Genomic DNA, 24,346 nt, shown 5'->3' with positions numbered 1-24,346 from the left:
ACAGGGCACTCCTTGTGCGGGCAGGACCCCTTTGCTCACTGCCTTCATGCCTGCGGGGAGGCGACAAGGGGGACCAGGCAGCTTTCCCCCTCCCATTCAAGCCACAGAGAGAGAGGAATTTAGGGGTACACAGGACTTCCAGGACACACAGATCACAGAGGAACACATCCAGACAGGCCTTGAAAGTCTCCAGAGGAGACCCCACAACCTCCCTGAGGAGCTTGTTCCAGTGCTCTGGGACCCTTACAGTACTAAAGGATAAAGTTGGGCAAAACAGAGGGAGAGAATCACAGAATCAGCCAGGTGGGAAGAGACCTCCAAGATCATCCAGGCCAACCTAGCACCCAGCCCTAGCCAGTCATCTAGACCATGGCACTAAATGCCCCAGCCAGGCTTCTCTTGAACACCTCCATGGACAGAGACTCCACCACCTCCCTGGGCAGCCCACTCCAATGCCAATCACTCTCTCCGCCAACAACCTCCTCCCAGCATCCAGCCTATATTTCCCATGCCACAACTTGAGACTGTGTCCCTCTGTTCCGCTGCTGGTTGCCTGGCAGAAGAGACCAACCCCCACCTGGCTACAACCTCCCCTCAGGTAGTTGCAGACAGCAATGAGGTCCCCCCTGAGCCTCCTCCTCCCCAGGCTGCACACCCCCAGCTCCCCCAGCCCGTCCCCACAGGGCTGTGCTCCAGGCCCCCCACCAGCTCCGTTGCCCTTCTCTGGACACGCTCCAGCACCCCAACATCTCTCCCGAATTGAGGAGCCCAGAGAGAGAGAAGGGGGAGAGAGAGAGATAAAGAGAATGATGGAGAAGAAGAGAAGAAGCAGGGAAGGAAAAGAACTGGGATCATATTACCCTCAGTCGCAGAGAGAGACGGGTGCATGGCCCAGGGATGATCTTCTGTGGAGTTCGTCTAGAGAGAAAAATAGGCACAGTTTTACTTAAAGCGCACTCAGCTACTCTGAACATGATCTCCTTCATTCTTACCTGAATGTTTTCCCACCCCTCTCTTTCTTACTTCCAGGAAGGCAAAACGGGAGAAAGAAAACCGATGGCAGGAAAATATCCGACGGGAAGAGGAGGAGAAAAAGAAGCGATTGGAGGAAGAACGAATGCAGGGAAAAGTTCAGGAGAAGCTGAAAGCTGAAGAAACAGCTGCCTTGATGAGAGAAAAAGAAAATAAACAACTTCATGCAGAGGGGGAGAGAAACAGGCAAGGCACCATCTTGAAGGAAACAGAACAACAAAGGCAGAGGCAACTGGAAGAAGATAAAAGAAAACAAGAACAAATTGCAAAAGAAGCTGAAGAAAGACGTAAGGAGAATGAAGACAAAAAGAAGATAAAGGAAGCAAACAACTTTCAAGAAGTGGAGAAACCCACTTCAAAATTAAACATACATGAGAAGTTTGCAGATCTGTTGAAACCAATAGATGGTAAAAGTCATAAGCCACCCTGGAAAGATGAAGGTAATCTTAGTCTGTTATATTTTTGCTCTAACAATTATTTTTACCCTGAGCATTACCTGTTCTTCAAATGCATTGTTGTTGTGACACTATGGCAGGCTTATTGTCTAAACCATCAGTGGAAATAAAATAACCTGAGAGTGTTTGTTGGTTTAGTTAATTAGAAATCATCCTATTAACTTAGATTTGGTCTATCAGTTTTCAGTATCTGTGACTGATGACAAATCTTGCAGTGATCTTGGCCAGCAAATCATAGAGGCTGGAAACAGTAATGTTGTAGCTTCTTCATAAGGCCTGCACTTTTTGACATTAAAGCAGAATGTCAATACAGAGGATCTTTGCTCAGTGTTGAGTGGATGTGTAGGTCATAAGGGCGACGAGCCTGGGGAGACGCCTTGAGCACAGCCCTACGAGGAGAGGCTGAGGGAGCTGGGATTGGTTAGCCTGGAGAAGAGGAGACTCAGGGGTGATCTTATTGCTGTCTACAACTACTTGAGGGGAGGTTGTGGCCAGGAGGAGATTGCTCTCTTCTCTCAGGTGGCCAGCACCAGAACAAGAGGACACAGCCTCAGGCTGTGCCAGGGGAAATTTAGGCTGGAGGTGAGGAGAAAGTTCTTCCCTGAGAGAGTCATTGGACACTGGAATGGGCTGCCTGGGGAGGTGGTGGAGTCGCTGTCCCTGGAGCTGTTCAAGGCAGGATTGGACGTGGCACTTGGTGCCATGGTCTAGCCTTGAGCTCTGTGGTAAAGGGTTGGGCTTGGTGATCTGTGAGGTCTCTTCCAATCCTAATAATACTGTGATACTGTGATACTGTAATGCTTGACATAGTGATTTATCAGCAGCAAAATCTGGTTTATTTGTGCATTAAAAATGAAAGAACTGAAGTCAACCTGACTCTAGTGGGACTTTGAAAAAATAACGAGTTTAACAATATTTTTGCTAAAGGCAGTTTTGATCAGTTCTATCCTTAGTTCCTGTCAGTTTTTATTAGCCATTTTTATCACTGGGTTCAGGAAGATCCAACTGAGAACAGTGCAGAAGGATGGTTGCATGCCTCACCTATAGCTTGTAAAGCATTCACTGTTGGGAACATCATCCACAGACTTAGAGAACACAGATGCAAAAAAACCTAGAAAGTGTGGTATTTTAGATGTCAAAGTAAAATCATAGAATCATAGAATCATAGAATCATAGAATCATAGAATCATAGAATCGACCAGGTTGGAAGAGACCTCCAAGATCATCCAGTCCAACCTAGCACCCAGCCCTATCCAATCAACCAGACCATGGCACTAAGTGCCTCATCCAGGCTTTGCTTGAAGACCCCCAGGGACGGTGCCTCCTCCACCTCCCTGGGCAGCCCATTCCAATGGGAAATCACTCTCTCTGTGAAGAACTTCTTCCTAACATCCAGCCTATACCTCCCCTGGCACAACTTGAGACTGTGTCCCCTTGTTCTATTGCTGGTTGCCTGGGAGAAGAGGCCACCCCCCACCTGGCTACAATGCCCCTTCAGGTAGTTGTAGACAGTAATAAGATCACCCCTGAGCCTCCTCTTCTCCAGGCTAAACAGGCCCAGCTCCCTCAACCTCTCCTCATAGGATTTGTGCTCCAGGCCCCTCACCAGCTTTGTTGCCCTTCTCTGGACATGTTCCAGCACCTCAACATCTCTCTTGAATTGAGGGCCCCAGAACTGGACACAGTACTCAAGGTGTGGCCTGACCAGTGCTGAGTACAGGGGCAGAATAACCTCCCTTGTCCTACTGGCCACACTGTTCCTGATGCAGGCCAGGATGCCATTGGCTCTCTTGGCCACCTGGGCACACTGCTGGCTCATCTTTAGCTTACTAGCTATCAGTACCCCCAGGTCCCTTTCCTCCTGGCTGCTCTCCAGCCACTCAGTCCCCAGCCTATAGCGCTGCTTGGGGTTGTTGTGGCCAAAGTGCAGAACCCTCATAACTGAGCCCTTACTGTTGTAGCAATGGTATCTTTTTTCCAGTTTGGAAAATTATAGTTGTTAAATTGTTAAATGAGACTAGGTTAAAACATTGACATAGCCAGAGCAGTTTGATGAGACTATAAAAGAGTCTGTGTTTTGCTTCAGTGGATAAGAAATTTCATTGCCTGCTTAATCTGATTAGCATGTTAAACTCTTGTATTGTGTGCATCTTGTCAGCCTGCTGGAACTAGTTATCTCCTCTCAGACTTTCCTAGTGTCTGGGTCAAGAACTGTTCTCTTTTCGTGTTTATACCTGTTGCTTAGAGTGATGAGTCTCCAACCAAGTGCATATCTTCCAGCTGCATTAAAATGTTAACTAGTTTTCTTACCCTTTCAGGCAATGCAGTTAGTGCCTCAGAGTCTAGGAATTCAGTTGCCTTTGTAAATTACAGAGCTTTATATCCTTTTGAAGCAAGGAACCATGATGAAATGAGCTTTAATACGGGGGATATAATTCAGGTAAGATTTGCCATTCGTGTTTAACTTGCAAAAATCACCCCACTTTCCCCCAGTCTGGAGATACACAAGATTTTAAGTCTCAAAATTGTTATGTTCATGTATTTTAAGGCTACTCAAAATTTATATTAGAGTTCAGCTAAAAATCTTTATTGGATCTTATACGTCCTAGAGGTAACAAGAATCAATTTAGAACAGTAGTGAATGCTTAACATAAACGTTTTGAAATGAGTAGAGCAGGAATGATCCAGAATCATAGGATCATTTAAGTTGGAAAAGACCTTTAAGGTTATCAAGTCCAACTGTTAACCTTGCACTGCCAAGTCCACCACTAAACCATGTCCCTATAGTTGCCACAGTTTGTTCTGCATGGCCTCTTGAGTGTCTGCCTGAAATACAAGTGTAGTAAGCAGAGGCATAAATTATTAATTAGTGCCACTTGAATTAAAATTAAACAAACTCATTATTTAACAAGCAGATGTGAAAGGTTCTTCTGAATCTTAATACCATCTTCTAATGTATTGTTAGCATAAACCTCTGCCTGTTGTTGGCTGGTGCTTTATAAATGCTCTCTCAGGCAGATACCTGCAGCACTTTATCCTGTGTCCATTCTTTGTAGCGGATTTCTGGTTTCAGGTGAATGTGCTAACTACAGTATTACAGCAGGACCATAAGGTTTGGATATGTCTTCTATCTTCTCAGTTGAAATATGTGTTAATTCCTGTAATTCTGTCACTTGTCAGTGTGCATCTTACTGCATTCATGTGAATGAACTTGGGAAAATTGATTTACAGCTGTGGTAATGCAGCTGATGTCCAAATAATACATGAATATGAATGGTTCCTCCTCATTCAGACTATAAGCAGTATAAATAGGTTATAAAAATACACAAAGTGATGTGCTACAAAATAGAAAAACACTTAAGTATTAGCCTTCTGGTTTAGTGTTAAGTAGTTAAAGTTTATACCAGTGAAGCATGGAAGAGGGAACAAGAGAAGTAGGTTTTGTTTTGGCTTCCTTCTCAGATATAATTAACTGTGTCATTTAACTACTGATAAGTTATTTTAGAAATAAGCTGACAAATGCCTCTGCCTCTCTCTCCAAACCTCAGCTATGCTAACTAGCTGATGGTACTTGATAAGCTGCTAAAGTTTAGTTAGTTTGGACAAATTTTCCACTTTGCAGCATGATGCAGTTAGTGCCATGCCCTAGATGACTGGCTAGGGCTGGGTGCTAGGTTGGACTGGATGAGCTTGGAGGTCTCTTCTAACCTGCTTGATTCTATGATTCAGTATTGCTACAAATATTTAGGTATGCTCTGTGCTTCCACTGTTACTTACTACACATTTTTGAGATGTGTTTTAAGTATGATTAGATGACAGAGTTATTTATATCTGTGTGCAGAAATGCAGCAGTTTTTTTTCTCCACACTGCTCGGCTCATCAGACACTGCCTCTTGGCTGCCCATTTGGCAAAGTACAACACAGTGCAGTGTAGTTTTTGGCAAGCCAGGGTGGATCCAGGTACTGCTCCTCAGTGTGCATGTTCAGGGCTTGTTTGCCTTTGAGGCATGTCCCTGCCCATGTCTAAAAATAGTGTCATTGCATCATTACTGTGTTTCTTGAACAGGACAAAATCAGTTTAGTTTTGAAAGGGAAGAAAATGAAAGTGCTGCTCCTTTTGTGGGTGCTGTTCACACGTTTCAATTCAGAGGGCCAGCAGGTGCTGATGTACTAGATACTCCTGTTTGTTTCATGCTGCTAATTGTGTTTTCTTTGTGTTTATCCTCCTGTCCATAGGTTGATGAAAAAACTGTGGGAGAGCCTGGTTGGCTTTATGGGAGTTTTCAGGGACATTTTGGTTGGTTTCCATGCAATTATGTAGAAAAATTAGCAGCAGAAGAAAAATCTTTATCTCCTAAGAAGGCCTTACTTCCTCCTACAGTATCTTTATCTACTACCTCAGCTGCTTCAGAGTGAGTTTTTTGTTGTGTTTATGTTTTAAATTGCTTCTTTTAAGTTTAGCCAACACATGATGTGCTGTAGCTTCATTTGTTGTCTTTAAAATATCAATGCAGAAGACTTATTGGAGAACCTACATGAAATTCTTAGCTTGGAAATGTTAAGTGATAGTTTACTTCGCATTCTATAGACTATCTGTTACTCTGCTTGAGGTGCTGTTTAAATAAACACTGTCATGTGCTAAGTATGCCTGTGTTCAATTTGCAGACCATTTTCTCCAAGTAAATCTGCAGAAGAATCTGATTACCAAAACATACCTTTTTCTAGCCTGAATGTTAATACAGCATGGCAACAGAAATCGGCTTTTACTCGCACTGTGTCCCCTGGATCTGTTTCACCCGTTCATGGACAGGTATATTGTGTGAGACAGGAAAACTTAGTGTATTTTAGATCTGTATTAATGAAACTGATTGAAAAATAAACCAAAACGAACCAGAATTTTTCTAATACTGGGTGCCCTGAACAGGCTAGAAGGTAGCCTGAATGCTCTGTTAGTGTAGATGGACATAATAAGACTATTGCAGTATACAGTATCACAGTATCACCAAGGTTGGAAGAGACCTCACAGATCATCAAGTCCAACCCTTTACCACAGAGCTCAAGGCTAGACCATGGCACCAAGTGCCACGTCCAATCCTGCCTTGAACAGCTCCAGGGACGGCGACTCCACCACCTTCCCAGGCAGCCCATTCCAGTATCCAATGACTCTCTCAGGGAAGAGCTTTCTCCTCACCTCAAGCCTAAATTTCCCCTGGCGTAGCTTGAGGCTGTGTCCTCTTGTTCTGGTGCTGGCCACCTGAGAGAAGAGAGCAACCTCCTCCTGGCCACAACCACCCCTCAGGTAGTTGTAGACAGCAATGAGGTCTCCCCTGAGCCTCCTCTTCTCCAGGCTAACCAATCCCAGCTCCCTCAGCCTCTCCTCGTAGGGCTGTGCTCAAGGCACTTGATAGTTCAAAACCAATTTTCACTTGTAATTAAACACAGAATCTATTTCTACAAATACAAAGCAGAATTGAAAGATTGTTTCTCAATCATTAAGTTATTTTCTTTAAATCCAACCATCTCTTAGCAATGAAGTTGCTTGAACTTCAATAAAACATACATCAGTGTTTGTTTGCTTATAACTCTTGCACCAGTCTGGGGTAGTGTGGTCAATCAACATCCTCCACTTCTGTCCTAACAGGGACAGCCTGTCGAGAACTTAAAAGCACAAGCACTTTGCTCTTGGACTGCAAAAAAAGATAACCACTTGAATTTCTCCAAAAATGATATCATTACTGTCCTGGAGCAGCAGGAAAACTGGTGGTTTGGAGAGGTACATGGAGGAAGGGGTTGGTTTCCAAAATCATATGTCAAGCTCTTACCTGGGAGTGAAATCAAGAAAGAGGAGTAAGTACGACGTTTATTCTTCTTTCATTCAACAAAAGAGGCGATGCAGAGTACAAAATTCCTGCAGTGCTTCAAAGTGAAGGGTATAAATACCATTTCCAATTTATGCCATGCTGGTTTATGCTTTTCTTATTTAATTCTGACAAGCCAAGTAATGTTTGGCTCACAACTGTGTCAATAGAGACTTCCAAGGCTGAGTGCTGTGAAAAATCAGTGGTGTTTGATTGTTCGTCTGGTGCCAAGCTTTATTTTGGCTCATTACCAAGTCAGCTCTCTTGCAGTGTAGTTGTGTTCTGCCTCAGGGTGCCAATTTTCCAAGTGGCCACATGAGTGCAAGCTCCTAAGGCACATCTTGTAGAAATAACATATTTTTCTTTACTCAGAGAGATCATTATTTCCATTGTAATGCTGCAAGATAGCTATTCAGATAGCAATTCAAAGCTTGGTTGCTGCTGGGATGGTCACACCATTGTGTGTGAATAGTTCTTTTTATGTGTTATGTAAGTTGTCTAGAAGGAGAGAATTTAGACAGAAGTTTTGATTTGGATAGCATTAATTTGTGAACATAACTTCTCATCTTTTATCACATTCCTTTTTTTTTTAACTGGTATGTTCTTGGGTGCCATTCATATCTTAATTAATACCTGTCACTGTTTGACAGTCAGGAAAATCTTTGCAATTACTTCACAGCCAATACCAATTTTGAGATAACAAAATTGAGCTTCATCTCATCCTAATCAAGAGATTTGTTCTTAATCAGCCTTTGAGTTACTCAGTCTTTTTTTTTTCTCACTCTTTTTGCAGACCAGAAGCTATTTATGCAGCTGTAAACAAAAAGCCTAACACGCAGTCTTATGCAGCAGGAGAAGGTAAGACAGTATAAAATGTGCTACTGAATGATGCAGTTTGATTTTGCTTTAATGGCATGTGAATAAGCTTAAATGTGTGAAAAGCTCCTAATCAGGCCTTTTAATGTTTGTCCAAAAGATACAGTGCAAACGTTGACCTACTGTTTTGCAAGTTCTAAACCAAGAACTTAAATAAAACTTAGTACTAATTTGGATTGAGCACAGGCCTGAGTTTTGGGTTTACTATTTTTGCTCAAGCACTAGTTTATTTCTGAAAAATATATCTCATAAGCTGAGTTCTCTTCTTACTGTTTTCTACTGTATTGCAGTATACTGTAGAGACACAGAAGTGATTTCAAGTCTCCTAAGTGTGGATCATTCCCTTTTAATCAGTAGGCAGTAAATAAAACAAATATTACTGGAGAAAAAATCATGGGAAGCACTTTCAAAGCACTTCCATCTAGTGTAGCTCCATGCTTGCTTTCCCAACTGTATTCCACTACCACTTGTGTTTCTCATTTTTGCTAGGTTAGTCAGGTAAAAATGGTTTTAATCAGGTTTAGGTGTGGAATTTCCATGCTTTGGGTGAAACACAGAGGTAAAGTGGAATACTTAATGCAAGAGATCAGTTTTCAAGCTGCAGTCTACAGACCTCTGCTGATCTGCGGGATTATCATAGGATAGTAGCTCTCCCCGTGCCAAGTTAATCTGTCTGTACAAAGTTGTGTGTCTGTAATTCAGAGCTGTAAGCATGAGGTGAGATGTGATTACAACCAAGCAAGTAGGTAGATTGAGTCATAAACTTGTGAAGACACAATCCATGTTATGAACACACTGATGAACAATGATAAGAGATACCTTCAGTTGCATCTGATGTACTTTCCTGCAGTTACATCTGATGTTGCATCCTCCTTTCTGAAACTTGTCTCCTTTATGCCTGCTGTTTTCACAGAGTACGTTGCCCTCTATTCATATTCAAGCACTGAGCCTGGTGACTTGACTTTCATAGAAGGTGAGGAAATCCTAGTGACCCAGAAGGAAGGAGAATGGTGGACTGGGAGCATTGATGGCAGAACTGGAATCTTCCCCTCCAATTATGTCAAACCAAAGGATCAAGAAGTGAGTTTGTATACTGAGAATTAATGCATGATGCTTTCTCTAGATGTTATTGTATTACTAGTATTGGTGCCAACAGTGGTTTTAAGCAGAGGTTGAAGTGCTTGGTAGAAAAGAAAAGCCCAGGTAACTTGAGTGTTAGATCACAGTATCACATTGTCTCTTGCTCTGTACAGGATAGTATTTAGTTAACTATGGGCTCAAAATGAAAATCTTCACGTGGTTTCATGTCCATATACTTAAAACTGGTATAAATTCTGCTGGTTTCATTGCACATTAAAAGGGGATTGTTGTGTCTTTGTAGGCTTCTGGCAATGCTGGCAAAACTGGAACAGTAAATAAGAAACCAGGTAAGTGTGGTAACTTTTTAACATCCAAGACTGTTTCTTATGTGACTACGCATGTTTAATATCATAGTAAAGTTTTAATGGTAGCTAATGTGCTTAGCTGCAAGATGCATACCAGAATGTTTCTGTGGCTCTAGCTCTTACTGTAATGAAAAAATAACAAATTCAATTAATTTATATCTTTTCAGAAATTGCTCAGGTTACGACTGCCTATGCTGCATCAGGAACTGAACAGCTTAGTCTTGCTCCAGGGCAGCTAATTCTGATTCTGAAGAAAAATGCCAGTGGATGGTGGCAAGGAGAGTTGCAGGTAGTTATTGAAAGAGAAGTAATTGTGACTTGATGAATGAGCAGGAAGTGATAGTGGGTTTAGTTTAAGAAAACACACCTAAGTATGGTGTTCTGAAAGCTGGCTAGAAAGATAGTTTCATCTAGCTGTAAACAATATTAAGGGGAAAACTAATTAAACCTTGGGTTGCTTCAGTTTTTTGGTTGGTTTGATTGGGGGTTTTTGTTTTCATTTTTTTCTGTGTTGGGTTTTGGTTTGTTTGGGGGTTTTATTTGTTTTCATTTTTTTAACCACTGAAAAGAGTGAACAATTGATGAACACGTGCATGGGAGAGGGAAGAGGTACACTGACAGCTAAAATAATTGGTTAGGATTTAATTGGTAGGGCATTAAATTGTAAAGAAGAGGAGATTTTGGAAGTAGTTGAAATCTAGTTTATTTTGAAGATTGCTGTTCATAGAATCATAGAATCAACCAGGTTGGAAGAAACCTCCAAGCTCATCCAGTCCAACCTATCACCCAGCCCTAGCCAGTCAACTAGACCATGGCACTAAGTGCCTCATCCGATCTATTCTTGAACACCTCCAGGGACGGTGACTCCACCACCACCCTGGGCAGCCCATTCCAATGCCAATCACTCTCTGTGACAACAACTTCCTCCTAACATCCAGCCTAGACCTCCCCTGGCACAACTTGAGACTGTGTCCCCTTGTTCTGTTGCTGGTTGTCTGGCAGAAGAGCCCAACCCTCACCTGCCTACACCCTCCCTTCAGGTAGTTGCAGACATTAATGAGGCCCCAGCCGAGCCTTCTCTTCTCCAGCCTTTGAATTACTTCTGATGTTATAATAGAGCTCACTCTGCAGTTACTTCATTCTAAACTCTTTTACATCCTGATTTTTTTGTGCTCTCCAAAGTATATTTCTTTCTTCCGTGTTTGCAGAGATAATCTTCTCCCATGCGACTAAAAAAGCAAATATGTAAAACGAAGGTAATTCTTTTCACACTGTCATGCTGTACTAGGTAGGAAGTGATTATCAAATACTTTGGTCCCTGTTCTCATACACAGCTCATGGTAATTGTTAGCTCTGTTCTGGGTATCTCATTAGAGACTCATGCTACAATGCATAAGTGGAATGTTTGTAGAACATTCACCACTACAATTAAATTGTGCACTGAAATAATTAGCTGCTCTTGAAAACCTTGATTTAATACATTTGACAGAATGTATCAGGGTGCTGCTTTGTTTGAATTGGATGTTTTTATGGTTTAGGTTATTTCCTTTTGAGATCTGGTTAATACTCAGTTGTGATTTGGCAGCCTGACTTTCTGTCTTTTGTCAGCAAGAATGTGAAAGACCTGGAACACAAGCACTATGAGGAGAGGCTGAGGAAGCTGGGGTTGTTTAGCCTAGAGAAGAGGAGGCTCTGAACTGACCTCATTGCTGTCTACAACTACCTGAAGGGAGGTTGTAGCCAGGTGAGCCTTGGTCCCTTCTGCCAGGCAACCAGCAATAGAACAAGGGGACACAGCCTCAAGTTGTGCCAGGGGAAGTCTAGGCTGGATGTTAGGAGGAAGTTGTTGGCAGAGAGAGTGATTGGCATTGGAATGGGCTGCCCAGGGAGGTGGTGGAGTTGCCGTCCCTGGAGGTGTTCGGGAGAAGACTGGATGAGGCACTTAGTGCCATGGTCTAGTTGATTGGCTAGGGCTGGGTGCTAGGTTGGCCTGGATGATCTTGAAAGTCTCTTCCACCTGGTTGATTCTATGATTCTATGACATATTTGTTGCTTTTTTTTCCAATCTGTAGGCAATTTGATATCTTAATTGTGTGGTAACTGCTTTAAACATTTACAGGCAAGAGGAAAAAAGAGACAGAAAGGATGGTTCCCTGCCAGCCATGTGAAATTATTGGGTCCGAGCAGTGAAAGAACCACATCTGCTGCTCCCTCAGGTGAAGAAAAATTACTTCATATTTCATTTAGAGTATTTTATGTAATTGATTCACTTGTTCAGATATTCATCTGAACTACCTAACTAGCGTAATAATTATGCTTTAATGGCTGTATCTTATTATGGTGTGTCTGTGGAAGGTAAAGGCCTTGCCAAAATCTGGGTCTTTGTGCTAGTTTGAAGCTAGCTAGAATGTTTTGGTGAGAAGGACTAGATTATAGGCTGTGGAAGGAAAACAAGGCTGATGTCTGCCTCACTCATTGGCTTGCTGAGATGTACAAAAAGAATTAAAACATAGATAAAAGCACTTCTCCTGCTGGAGAGCTCCGAGCTGCATCTCTGTATCTAACCTCACCCACTTTGCTTCCGAACCCCCTGGCTGAACCTCCATTCTTCCTTGGGACTGGGGTAAGGTTGAGAGGGGGAGGGGGAAGGTGAAGGGGCAGTTGGGAGCCCCTCCTGGGGACTCAGGTTTCTGGGAGGGCTGTTGAGTTTCTGTATTCCCTTTTCCCTTGTCTATTTCTGTCTATAACTGTATATACTGTAACTATCTGCTTGTATATTGTGCTAGCTGTAAATACAAGCTTCATTCAATTTCCAGAGCTGGCTGAGTCTGGTGTGGGTGATTTCAAAGTGGCGGGGGGGCAGGGAACACCCAAACCATCACAGTCTTATGACAGACTATCCAAGAAAGGTAAAATGTCACAATTGCTTAATCAAAACAGTTCTTCACAGGGGTCTCTCCCTAGCACAACAGAAAGTCTTAGTCATGCAAAGATGTTTAAGTGCACAGATTCGTGAGTCTCAGCAGTCTGTCTTCTGTGGCAAGAACTTCTGAATTTTGCTGAATCCACTAAACAGCCACACAATTCTCATTTGGAACCCCTTCCAAATGCTAGCAAATCCCAGGGAAAACTGGTAGTCTTTGGCAAACACCTTGGGAATTTCATGCATCGCTCCTTAAAAGGAGGAAGACTAAGCAGCAAATTTCCCCTAGATTTTGTCCATTGAAATGGCCAGGTGCAAATTAGATTATTTCAAAGAAAAGGAGCTTTTTGGATTCTTCATGCTTAAATTTTGAGGGTTTTTTTCCCCATACCTAGTATTTGTTTATACAGCAGTTTCTGTGATGTTACCAAACAAAACATCTCTGACTAAAGTATCACCTCACAGTGAGCTAAGGCACATTTCCTCTGCCTTTGCCCTGTTTTTCTCACAGCTGGCAGTCATAAAATAACCAAACTCATTTCCTTTTCTAAGCCAGTAGAAGTCACAAGAAGGATACTTCATTACATTTTACAATGTGGGGAAGGTCAGTAGATGGTGTACTAACTGAATCCTCTATGCCAGTGCAACAATACATAACCATAGGCCAGTTGTACGAGATTCACTAAGGCTAAGTGCTGCGCCCTGCACTTGGGTTCCAACAACCTCATGCAAGGCTACAGGCTTGGGAAAAAGCATCTGGAAAGGTGCCCAGTAGAGCAACACCTGGGGGTGTTGATCAGCAAGCAGATGAATGTGAGCCAGCAGTGTGCTCAGTTAGCCAAGGAGGCCAGCAACATCCTGGCTTGCATCAGCAGTTGTGTGATCACCAGGAGTAAGGAAGTGATTGTCCCCCTGTACCCAGCACTGGTGAAGCCGTGCCTTGAGTGTTGTGTTCAGTTTTGGTGGCCCCACTCCCAAGAAGGGTATGATATGCTGCAGTAGGTCCAGAGAAGGGCAGAAAAGCTGGTGAGGAGTCTGAGGAGCAGATCTTCTGAGGAACAGCCAAGGGAACTGGGGTTAAAAAGAGGCTGAGTGGAGACTATTTCCTGCAACTACTTGAAAGGAGGTTGTAGCAAGGTGAGTGTTGGTTTTTCTCCCTAGTAACAAATAACAGGATGAGAGGAAATGGCCTCAAGTTGCAGTAGGGGAGGCTTAGTTGGATATGAAAAGAAATTTCTTGACTGAAAGGATTCTCAAACACTGGAATAGGCTCCCTGGTGAGGTGGTTGAATCCCCATTCCTCGAGGTGTTTAAAAGACAAAGAGATGTGGTGCTAAAGGACATGGTCTAACTTGGTAGAGTTACATAATGGCTGGACTTGATGATCTTAATGGTCTTCTCCAGCTGAAATGATTCTGTGGTTCTGTAAAATAGAAATCAAGATTTCTGCCTGCCCCAGTTGAAAACAAACAAACAAAAACCCAGGCTAGTTCCACCTCAAGATAAAATCATTTTTGTTATGTAAGAATGTATATGAAATCATTGTCTTTTTCCTGTGGTGGTGTAAACCAGTCAAACCCAGTCTCAATACTTGTGTAACAGTGTTCTGTTCTGTTTGCTCTTTCTTCACAGTGTGTCAGGTGATAGCCATGTATGATTACATGGCAAACAATGAAGATGAGCTTAGCTTCGCCAAAGGACAGCTTATTAATGTACTGAACAAGGATGACGCTGACTGGTGGCAAGGAGAAATCAATGGTGTGACAGGTCTCTTCCCCTCAAACTATGTGAAGATGACCACAGATTCTGATCCAAGTCAACAGTGTAAGCAACTCTTTTAATTAATTCTGTTAATTTCCAAAGTACATTGATATTCTTCTGCTTCGTGTTAGGATTTGGAGCGCCAGGAATCAGCTGAATTTATTGGTACATTAAATTCCCTTTCTTTAACTACATTGCTATAGTGCTAAGTACTTTAAATACTTTAACCTACAAACAATGAACATGTTACCAACCAGCCAGTGTGTAGTAGTTGGTGTGCAGGGTGAGCTAAAATAATACATCTGGTAGGTGTTCCTTTTCCACTAGAGACACTGATGTTTTGTAACAGCTGCTGTCTGGGCCTCAGCACAGGCAAACTGTGCTCAATTGTAGAACTTTGTCAAGTTTTATCAAATAAGAAGTGTCTGCTGTAATCCTCATTAACATAAGGTTAAATCATTTATCAGTTAAGTAAAAATAACCATAGAAAGGATAGGAAAGAGACTCCAGAATTATCACAGTATCACAGTATCACCAAGGTTGGAAGAGACCTCATAGATCATCAAGTCCAACCTTTACCACAGAGCCCAAGGGTTATAAAGTGACTGTCCTGTGGTAAGTAGGCATGTCCTGGTTCCTAGCAATCCAGATCTCATCCAGTTCTAAGAAACAAGATGCATATCAAAACACATGTTAAGCTTAACATTGGCAGCAGCAGGTGGAGAACTGAAGGCTAGAATATATGCCTGTCTGACAATGAAAATTTCCTCTCTTTCTTTTTTGCATGTAAACACAGTAAAGGTGCCTGGTATCTCCCCTACCTAGTTGGGTTTGGGTCCTCTCATCTGAGAAAATTTCCACCATTTTTAGTCCCTCAGCTTCTCATCCTGGGGCACTGTGATAAAACCAACATTCATATCAACCCATGCCATCACTGTGTCCAGGAGCATTCCTTGATGTCAGAGTTGGTTCTGTGACATAAGAAGCCTTGGCCCTTTGCTTGCTCTTTTTTTCCCTAGGAATTATTTGTAGTTTTCTCAGGATAAAGACACAGATCCAGAGACTTGGTTGAGGTTCAGTCTTAATAGCCTATAGCCAATGTTTTGGACCAATTTGCACTGAATATTTGATCAGCATAACTGTGTTCTTGCAGAAGGCTTCACAAACCCAGTAATGAGTGTACAGCTTTTATGGCACCTGGGCAAAATGCACCATTCTCAAAGTTTTCTTACATCTGTGCTCACATTTCTGTGTTTACCATGTTGAATTTGATGGGTTTTTTTTGGAAATGTCTCTGGCCTGCATGGCTGTGAGATCAAAACCTTCAGAATTTAGAGTGAACTTCAGTGTTCTTTTGATTAGACATAGCTGCATTATTAAAATGACCCTTGGAAAGGTTTGTTTTGGTTTGTTTTGTTTATAAACTCATTTATGAAGAAATACTGCAGACTAAATACAGATTATGGATGTAAGAATCTGGCTGATTATTAAAACTGCCTGAATTTTCCAAAGTGACAGAGGTAATGAGCTTATCACACCAGGTCTGTTGCCATTTAGAGTTACACGACTTGAGTTTGATTAAGTGCAGGCTGATTACACATACCACTAATTTCCAACAGAAGCAGCTCCCAGCCCAAGCTGTATTTGGAGACTTTAAATATTGTGATGAAGTTTTTCCTCCTGGCTTTTTGGTAGATTGACAAGCTTTTTTTTCTCAGGTGTTGATGGAGTCAAAATATCTCCATCTACATCAAACTGTGGCTGTGTGAACAGAATTCTTCTCTCAAAGTATATTGACAAAGGTCAGTCAGGTGAACAGATGAGCACATGAGCAGATGTGCACCAGGTTATCCATGCTTTGTCATTTAACTTTTGTCTGAGAAGTGTTTGCTCTGAAGCAGATCTGCTACCACTTGCTTAATAGAATCTACTTTTTGGTGAATGAAGAGGAGGTTGAATTTTTAATTTGAAATACTCAAAGAACTTTTTTTTTCCTAATAAGCTAACTTATCTGTCAGTTTTGTGCTGGGATTTGCCACTCTTGTGATATTAGAATATCCACATTTGGAAACCTCAGGGAAAAAAATCTTACTCCAAGTCCAGAGCCTGCTCGAAACCAGCATGGCCTCTTCGCTCAAGCACAGCACTGTGCAGATACTGTTCCACGGGTTGCAGCTGGGCTGCTGTCATAAGGTGTGAAGTCTCAGTCAGGAAGCTGTTTTAGCTGTAAGCTCATGCTGTACCATCCTTCTGTATCCAGAGAAAGATTTAAACATGAACTGATTGAACTTAAAAACTTCCTTGGATTTCCTTACATTTTCTTTTGCCCTTATTTAGATACAGTGATCTTGAGAAATCACTCAGGAGTTGTCCCATTCTAGAGAAGCTGATGTGGCCCTCTAGGAATCAGCTTAGAGATGTGACAGAATATAATTGAAGAAGTTTGTCTGTCTTTTAAAGAGTTTTTAAGCATTACTGTGTTTCTGTTGAAGAACAGTTGTTTCTCCCCCTGTCTTATCTAGAGGGTCAAATGTGTTGGTATTTGAAAGGGAGCAAAGCTGTTTCAGCTGTAAGCTCATGCTGTACCATCCTTTTGTATCCAGACAAAGATTTAAATATGAACTAATTGACCTTACAAACTTCCTTGGATTTCCTTACATTTTCTTTTGCCCTTATTTAGATACAGTGATCTTGAGAAATCACTCAGCAGTTGTCCCATTCTAGAGAAGTTGATGTGGCCCTCTAGGAATCAGCTTAGAGATGTGACAATATAATTGGACAAGTTTGTCTGTCTTTTAAAGAGTTTTTAAGCATTACTGTGTTTCTGTTGAAGAACAGTTGTTTCTCCCCCTGTCTTATCTAGAGGGTCAAATGTGATGGTATTTGAGAGGGAGCAAGTAGATTTGGTTTACTTAAATAGCTATGTGGCTTATAAAGATTCTGCTTTTCTCTTAAATTTCAACTCTATTATGTGGACCACCTTTGTATCTAGAGTCTTTTCTGGGTCTTTGTAGTTACAGCTGTAACAGAAAACTTTCCCAGCAAAGATTAAACTTAGGTAAGGGAGATGTTTCTTCAGTCAGGCTGCTGAAAAAACTTTCTGAACAGAATAAGCTGTGCTGACAAGATCAGTTTTCCTGCTGGTGCAGCTGCATATCCTCATATAGAGTCTCTGCAAGAGGAAGAAAAAAGTAAATCAATGACAGGTGCTTGTTCAACAGGTCTTTGAAATACTATTGGTTCCTGGTCATTGCAGAACACATTATTGGAGAGTTGTGCTCTCAGTGGCGTTGGTGAGGCTTAGACTTAGTTATGTTTTAATGACATTTTAGTAGCTGTTATTCTAATGTTTGCACAGAAATCATCATAAGGAATAAATAAGATACCCAGGAGCTTTGAAAATACAAATAGGAAAGGAATATGCATTATCTCACCTTCTTCTGTTCTTTATTGAGTCCTTGCTCAACCATTCAGGGTCAGGTCTTCCTGTGTATTGCCACCTGTCTGGGACATATCTGCCAGGTTTTCATCCCAAGGCATATGTAAAGCAGAGTAGCCGTGGTGCACTTAGCACGTTACAGTTCTTCCCAGTGGCCTGCTCTGGAGATAATGTTGTTACTTTGGCCAGTCTTCATCTCTCTTAAACAGCCACTCTCAGGTATTCTCTGCTTATTTTTCAGCAAGACAGTTTTTTCCTGTTTGTCTGAAGAGCCATGGGAGCCTTGTCCTTATATTTTCTTCAGTTGCACTTTTCTCCCCTTAGGTGCCTCAGAGGAAAGCAAGACAGATGCAGCTACCTCTGCATACGTGGTTGCTGGCCTGATAAGCACCTCCTTCCCCTATTTAAACCTGCCTGCTCTACCTTCTGCCAGTGCAATGGCAAAAGTTGGTTAGATTGAGAGATCTTCTCTCCACAGATTTTTCTCACCGCCTGTGTGATGATAGCATGAATTTCCTTAGGTCCAGGCTTTGAAATTTATAGTAATACCACTAGATCTACCTATTTCTTAGCTCCTTAAACCTCACTTGTAGACATGACACGTTAGAGACATGAGGCAAGGATCTGCATTTTCAGAATGCCCATGCCCAGAAGATAGTAATTCCTGTCCACTACTGACTAATAAGTAAAGCTGGCAGATTTTCAGGGGTGTTCAGGGTGAAAACACAACTTCTGATCTGCCATGCTCATGGCGAGCGCACGGACAGCACGTTTTGAAGTCCTCTAGCAACTGCCATGTAAATTCTCTTTGTGGTTATAGGGTCTGTGGTATCAGTGGTTTTGATGTTGCAGGTCCACATAGTTTTTTTTTGCTCCATTACTATTAATGATGTATTCTGAGATTTTGCATAAGAGCCTCAGAGATTTCCCCCTTTTACCAAGGATCACATATCAAATCAATCCCGTAGCTCACAGTGACATCGTCATTTTGTATCTCTGAAACTATCTGGTGACTGTCAGGCAGTGATAGTTTCTGTGATGAAATCCTGGAGTAGTCTCTGGATTATCCCCAAGATGTGTGCAGCTGCAGCCCGTGTCATACATTTGCCTTTAACCTAACTTTGCAGTGCCTTTTGATGTGCAGACCTTGGTATGCTGAGTGAGTAATACATCCCGCTTCATAGACATATTACTAGGGAAAAGGTTTTCATTTCTTTCAGGGTTTGGACTGAGTCAAACAGGTTGATTCTTCTGTGTTGGTGTGAATAAATTCCAGTGAGGCTTTTCTTTGCAAGTTTAGATTTGTTATTCAATTTTCTGATGTCTTAGGAGAAATCCTGACTCTATTGAAACCTCAGGGAATTTTGCCATTGCTTTTAAGGGTTGACTTTGTGTTGTGGAGTACATTACAGAGGTCTTCCTTGGGAAGAAACTTTCTTCTTCAAGTGAATCAGCTGTAAGTGTTGTTCAGAGTCAATGCCAGGTGCTCACAAGTATTTAAAGCTGTGTTTATAACTCTGAAACTGCAAGAGGAGAAGTTCATGGTGCCTGTTTTCAGAAAGTTGAACGCTCGTCGTTCCTTTCTGACCTTTTTGGTGGTGTTCTGTCTTTGTCCGTAGAACTCATATGTTTCACTCTTCCAATTTATGTTCATTTTATCCTTCTTTTTTTTGTTTTGTTTTGTTTTTTTTTTAGGACCCAATGTTGTCTTCCAGTGTGAAAGCACTTCAGAGACCCACTATCCAAGTTTGACTGTAGCGTGGAGGCAGGGTGGCCAGCCCCGCTGACTTATCTCTGACACAATCCTTTTGCTTCGTTTGAATGTTAGATCCAGTCAAGAAATTAGTTTTTTGTGGGTTTTCTCATAATCTACAGTTACAGTTGAATTGTAAAAGCAGAAAGGATAGTGGGTCTTTGTGTGGCTTTCACTGCTGTTCATTCTTGTTTCCTTTAGCATTTTCCTTTGGTATTGATAACCGTAGATCATTAGCATGCGTATCAAGTTATCATTTGCATGGTGGGATTGCAGACACACAAAGACCCACTATTTGCACACTTTATCAGAGCTGTTTTGAATGGGCAGTTGTGTTCTTTTATTGTTGTAATGTACATACTTTGCAGAATTAAAGTGTTCACTAATTGCTGTTCAAATGGACTTGATTTGATCTGTTACATATTGGGCTTTTAAAATTGGCAGCCTACAAGGCTCACCTAGAGAACAGACCTTGCCTGTCTCTGATGCTTATAGTCACTGTGATTACAAATGTGCTACAAGATCTAAGATTTAGATCTGGTGCAGTCCATCCAGCCTTTTTAATTAAACCCTTTTTAACTGAGGAGAAAAATACTAAACATAGAGTGGAGGATACTTTAGTTTCTTTTCTTCCTTCACAGTAGTATTAGAGCAGGAATTCAGGTTGTTTCAGCTCAGTATGTCCCATCCCAGAACCTCCTTTCTTTAAGTACTTTATTCTGATAATTTATACTTGCTTTCACTTTTAGCAAATGGCAAATGTGCAGTAAGTACTTGCACAGCCTCTGTGCTGCTAGACTCTTATCCTGTTCCTTCATTAAATACTTAATGGTACTGCATAGTGTTTTTATCTGGCCATGGTCTGCAGTGACTTAAAGTACTATCTGAAAGCTGCTGTTAAATAAATCAGCAGAGATGTTGCCAGAAAAGAGACACTAACAGACACCTGGAGCTGAAGGCAGAGTATTTGGGTTTAGAGATGGAATTTTACTCCTCAGCTCAAAACTGATCCTTAAAAGTACAGTGAGGACATATCAGCAGTATGGTGCAGTAAATGTGCCCAGGTTTTATTAGTTCAGGGAGAGGATGGGACCAGGACTTCAGGATTATAACCCTGATACCTCTTTAAATAGAACAATTCATTGAATAGCAGACTACTGGTCTGGTTAAATATCCCTGTTGCAGCAGGAGAGATCTAACAGACATGGTATTTAATTTAGTTGGTTATGAAACAGCAAAGGTCAGTTATGCAATCAGAAATGTTTACAAAATGCTGCTTGTTTAGTACATACAGACAGATAGATAGATAATAGCTATAGCCAAATAGATGCATCCACATAATGAATGTTGTGAAAGGTACTATCAGGAAAAGGTTAGTCCAACTGCAAAGACTTGAAAGCTTTTCTCCAAAGTTTCCCTTATGTCTTTAATATACATGATCAAATGTTGCATGTGTGCCCTTCAGCTCAGAGATGTGTTGTTGTGCAATACAGATTGCAGCAATGTGCCTACATCAACCCACCACATGGGGTTTTATTCTGAAGGTTTTGTTACATAACAAAATCACATCACTGTAGCAAATACTGTGCTAGACAGTTCCTTGAGTATTCTGACTTGATTTCCTCACAGAACTAGTAATTTCTACTAAAATATACTAATTTCCTTCTCTGAATTTCTGCCTCTGAAAGCCTGTTTAATACAGGCTGAAATGTGTTGTGCGACACCAGTGGCATCGAGCAGTCCCTTGCCTACTAACTAGGTGAACCTTATCAATCATCCCATTCCTCAAAAGGCACTGTTAACATATAGGATTTGAGCCAAACTCATTTCCCAGTCTTCAGTGACAATTCTCCTTGGACACCAAGTTGCTTACTGATTGTCTTTGAAAAACTAAAAGCTTCCCCTCCTGTCTGGGATGTTCTGGGGAGTAGTTCCAAAACCAGCTGGCATTCTACCTTGTTTTTAAACTGAAACAATTGGAGATTAGGATAGCTTAGGAAAACTTCTACACAAGTAGCCCTGTTAGGTGTATAGTTATGAACACTGGTAGTTAGAGAAATGGCTACCTCTCAGTTTGAATTGGTGAGCATCAAAATGAAGCATTTTGGGCTTTCATCATTAACCTTTTTATGTTATGAGTATGCTCTAAATTCTCTGTTCTAAGGATAATGATAGTAATACACCTTAATGCTGCTGACTGAAAAAGACCTAGTCCCTACCCCTTCAGTATTTATCTTCACTGCAGAAGTCTAACACAGCTCAAACATGATCACCTGAGAGCTCTGCCCTGCTTTGCACACATGCAGGAACGATTGAACATGTACATCAGATCATTGCTAGGAGAGGCTGTGCTGCAGGTGGATCGAAGGCAAGGTTATTTGAAAGTAATGTTCTCTGTTAATGCAGATCTGTAACTGGTAGAAGCTGGGCTTGTATCAGGCTTCTTCTGTCAGAAAATGTTTTGCTTTGCTTTGTTCTAATTCTGTCTGTGTGCTAGAGAAGCAGTCTCTTATTGATAAAAGCCCAGAGAGCTGAGTTCAGCTGTCATCCCAGACTGTCAAGTAGAACTAGTGTCAAAGCATTCACCCTTCATTTGGGTGAGGAAGATTAACTTTGGAACTAAGGACAAGGGGGAAAATAGAGACTTCTGTTGAGCTTTTAGCCCTCAGTCGAAAGCTGAGAGTCTACATATTGCTCAGAGTCACACAAGGTTAACAGCTAAAACTGAAGCTGACCAAGAAAGCAAAATATGATGTTGCCTGCAGTGTAATACTTGGTTCTAACTGTTTCCTGTGGGCCAAAATGTAAATGATGCTGTAAATGCACGAAACCAGGTACTGAATTGCTTCCTGATTTTGTAACTGTCTGGCTTGCAGACTGGCCTAGCAACCTACACAAACATCATCTTGTAAAAGCTGAGTGTACAGGGCTGAAGTCCTGATCCAGCAGCTGGATCCATGCAAGAAAGTCTTGTGCCACCAGTTGTAGAGCTGCGTGTGCGAGTAGTGAGTGACGGTGAAGGGCTGTGAGAGCACCCCCAAGCCCCATTGTCATGTCAGTGTTAGTAATGTCACAGTTAGGAGTGGAGAAAGCATAAAGCTCCATCAGAAAATTCACACACTAGTAACTGAAATGTCTCCTCCCAGTCACTGAATACTTATGCCACCTCAACGTGATCTTTTTGAGTCGGGTTGCAAACACCTGTAAGTAAGTCTGCTCGCAGGAACGCAGGCAAACCTTGCCCTGTGCTAGTGTGGGAAGCTGCTGCAGGGTCATGCTACCTTTAATGTAATGAACTAATAAAACTGCTGCATAATGGTGTGTGTGCTGCCTTAAAATCCCTTGTGTTGTTCTTTTCAAGCTAGAGTGTTAATGTTTGAGAATGATTGTTAAGGCTTGCAAATGCAGGCTCTGCTTAGCATGAGGCAATTGCTCATCTTTGGTTTTAAACAAAGTTGTAAGATGACTATGCAAATGTATTTTATTAAAGGGAGACATAAAAGGAACTAGTTTGTCTATTGTGGTTTTTTTCTTTGGTCCATGTGGGGAGGATGTTTTCCCATCTGAACAGCTTGATTATTTTTACTGTATGTTGTTGTATTATCACTGTGTTAGGTGGCTTACTGATGGAGCAGCTTGATTTTGTGTTTCACCTCTTGAAAACTGAACCATACATTTCTTCTGTTGAACCAGAGAGTATACTGCATTTACTAACTGAGGGAGATTGAATAAAAGATTGTATTCCCAGGGCCTGATGGAAGCCAGCTTTTGCACAGTAGCAAATATTAGACTAGCTCTTTTCAAGGGTTTTTAGTGGGCACAGAGGCTACAGACAGCCACAGGCAGTCACAGGAGTACTTTGTGAGTTAGCCTTATGTGTATCAGCAGAGGCTGTAAAGTGGCTATGGGTGATGTCTCATCATGCCATCAGTCTGTTCTCTGGCTGTACTGGAGAGACTATTTTATTACCAGCCCATGTTACTCAAGGTGAGATGCAGTCTTTCTATGGTAGCCTGGGAAAATAGAGGCAACCCCCCCCAGTCTTACCTGCTTTTTCCAGCCATGGCTGTACTGGAGAGACTATTTTATTACCAGCCCATGTTACTCAAGGTGAGATGCAGTCTTTCTGTGGTAGCCTGGGAAAATAGAGGCAACCCCCCTCAGTCTTACCTGCTTTTTCCAGCCATGGCTGTACTGGAGAGACTATTTTATTACCAGCCCATGTTACTCAAGGTGAGATGCAGTCTTTCTATGGTAGCCTGGGAAAATAGAGGCAACCCCCCTCAGTCTTACCTGCTTTTTCCAGCCATGGCTGTACTGGAGAGACTATTTTATTACCAGCCCATGTTACTCAAGGTGAGATGCAGTCTTTCTATGGTAGCCTGGGAAAATAGAGGCAACCCCCCCAGTCTTACCTGCTTTTTCCAGCCATGGCTGTACTGGAGAGACTATTTTATAACCAGCCCATGTTACTCAAGGTGAGATGCAGTCTTTCTATGGTAGCCTGGGAAAATAGAGGCAACCCCCCTAGTCTTACCTGCTTTTTCCAGCCATGGCTGTACTGGAGAGACTATTTTATTACCAGCCCATGTTACTCAAGGTGAGATGCAGTCTTTCTATGGTAGCCTGGGAAAATAGAGGCAACCCCCCCAGTCTTACCTGCTTTTTCCAGCCATGGCTGTACTGGAGAGACTATTTTATAACCAGCCCATGTTACTCAAGGTGAGATGCAATCTTTCTATGGTTGCCTGGGAAAATAGAGGCAACCTCCCCAGTCTTACCTACTTTTTCCAGCCACATCAAC

The 24,346-nt window shown here is 41.9% G+C and overlaps 1 protein-coding gene across 1 annotated transcript in view; it reads left to right on the top strand.

The window, feature by feature from the left end:
• The window catches only part of ITSN2 (intersectin 2), a 110,660-nt gene that overhangs the window by 67,738 nt on the left and 18,576 nt on the right, over window positions 1-24,346 (top strand). Inside the window, exons 19-29 of the mRNA XM_064145733.1 lie at window positions 1,030-1,472; window positions 3,806-3,927; window positions 5,724-5,899; window positions 6,153-6,297; window positions 7,129-7,334; window positions 8,139-8,203; window positions 9,135-9,301; window positions 9,603-9,648; window positions 9,834-9,955; window positions 11,786-11,882; window positions 14,222-14,413. Coding sequence (XP_064001803.1) covers window positions 1,030-1,472; window positions 3,806-3,927; window positions 5,724-5,899; window positions 6,153-6,297; window positions 7,129-7,334; window positions 8,139-8,203; window positions 9,135-9,301; window positions 9,603-9,648; window positions 9,834-9,955; window positions 11,786-11,882; window positions 14,222-14,413 — 1,781 coding nt within the window. The remainder of the gene's footprint in view (window positions 1-1,029; window positions 1,473-3,805; window positions 3,928-5,723; window positions 5,900-6,152; window positions 6,298-7,128; window positions 7,335-8,138; window positions 8,204-9,134; window positions 9,302-9,602; window positions 9,649-9,833; window positions 9,956-11,785; window positions 11,883-14,221; window positions 14,414-24,346) is intronic.

This window comes from Pogoniulus pusillus, chromosome 7 (assembly GCF_015220805.1).
Source record: "Pogoniulus pusillus isolate bPogPus1 chromosome 7, bPogPus1.pri, whole genome shotgun sequence".
NCBI lineage: Eukaryota > Metazoa > Chordata > Aves > Piciformes > Lybiidae > Pogoniulus > Pogoniulus pusillus.
The sequence above is the reverse complement of the archived record's forward strand: the minus strand, read 5'-3'. Positions and strand labels throughout refer to the sequence as shown.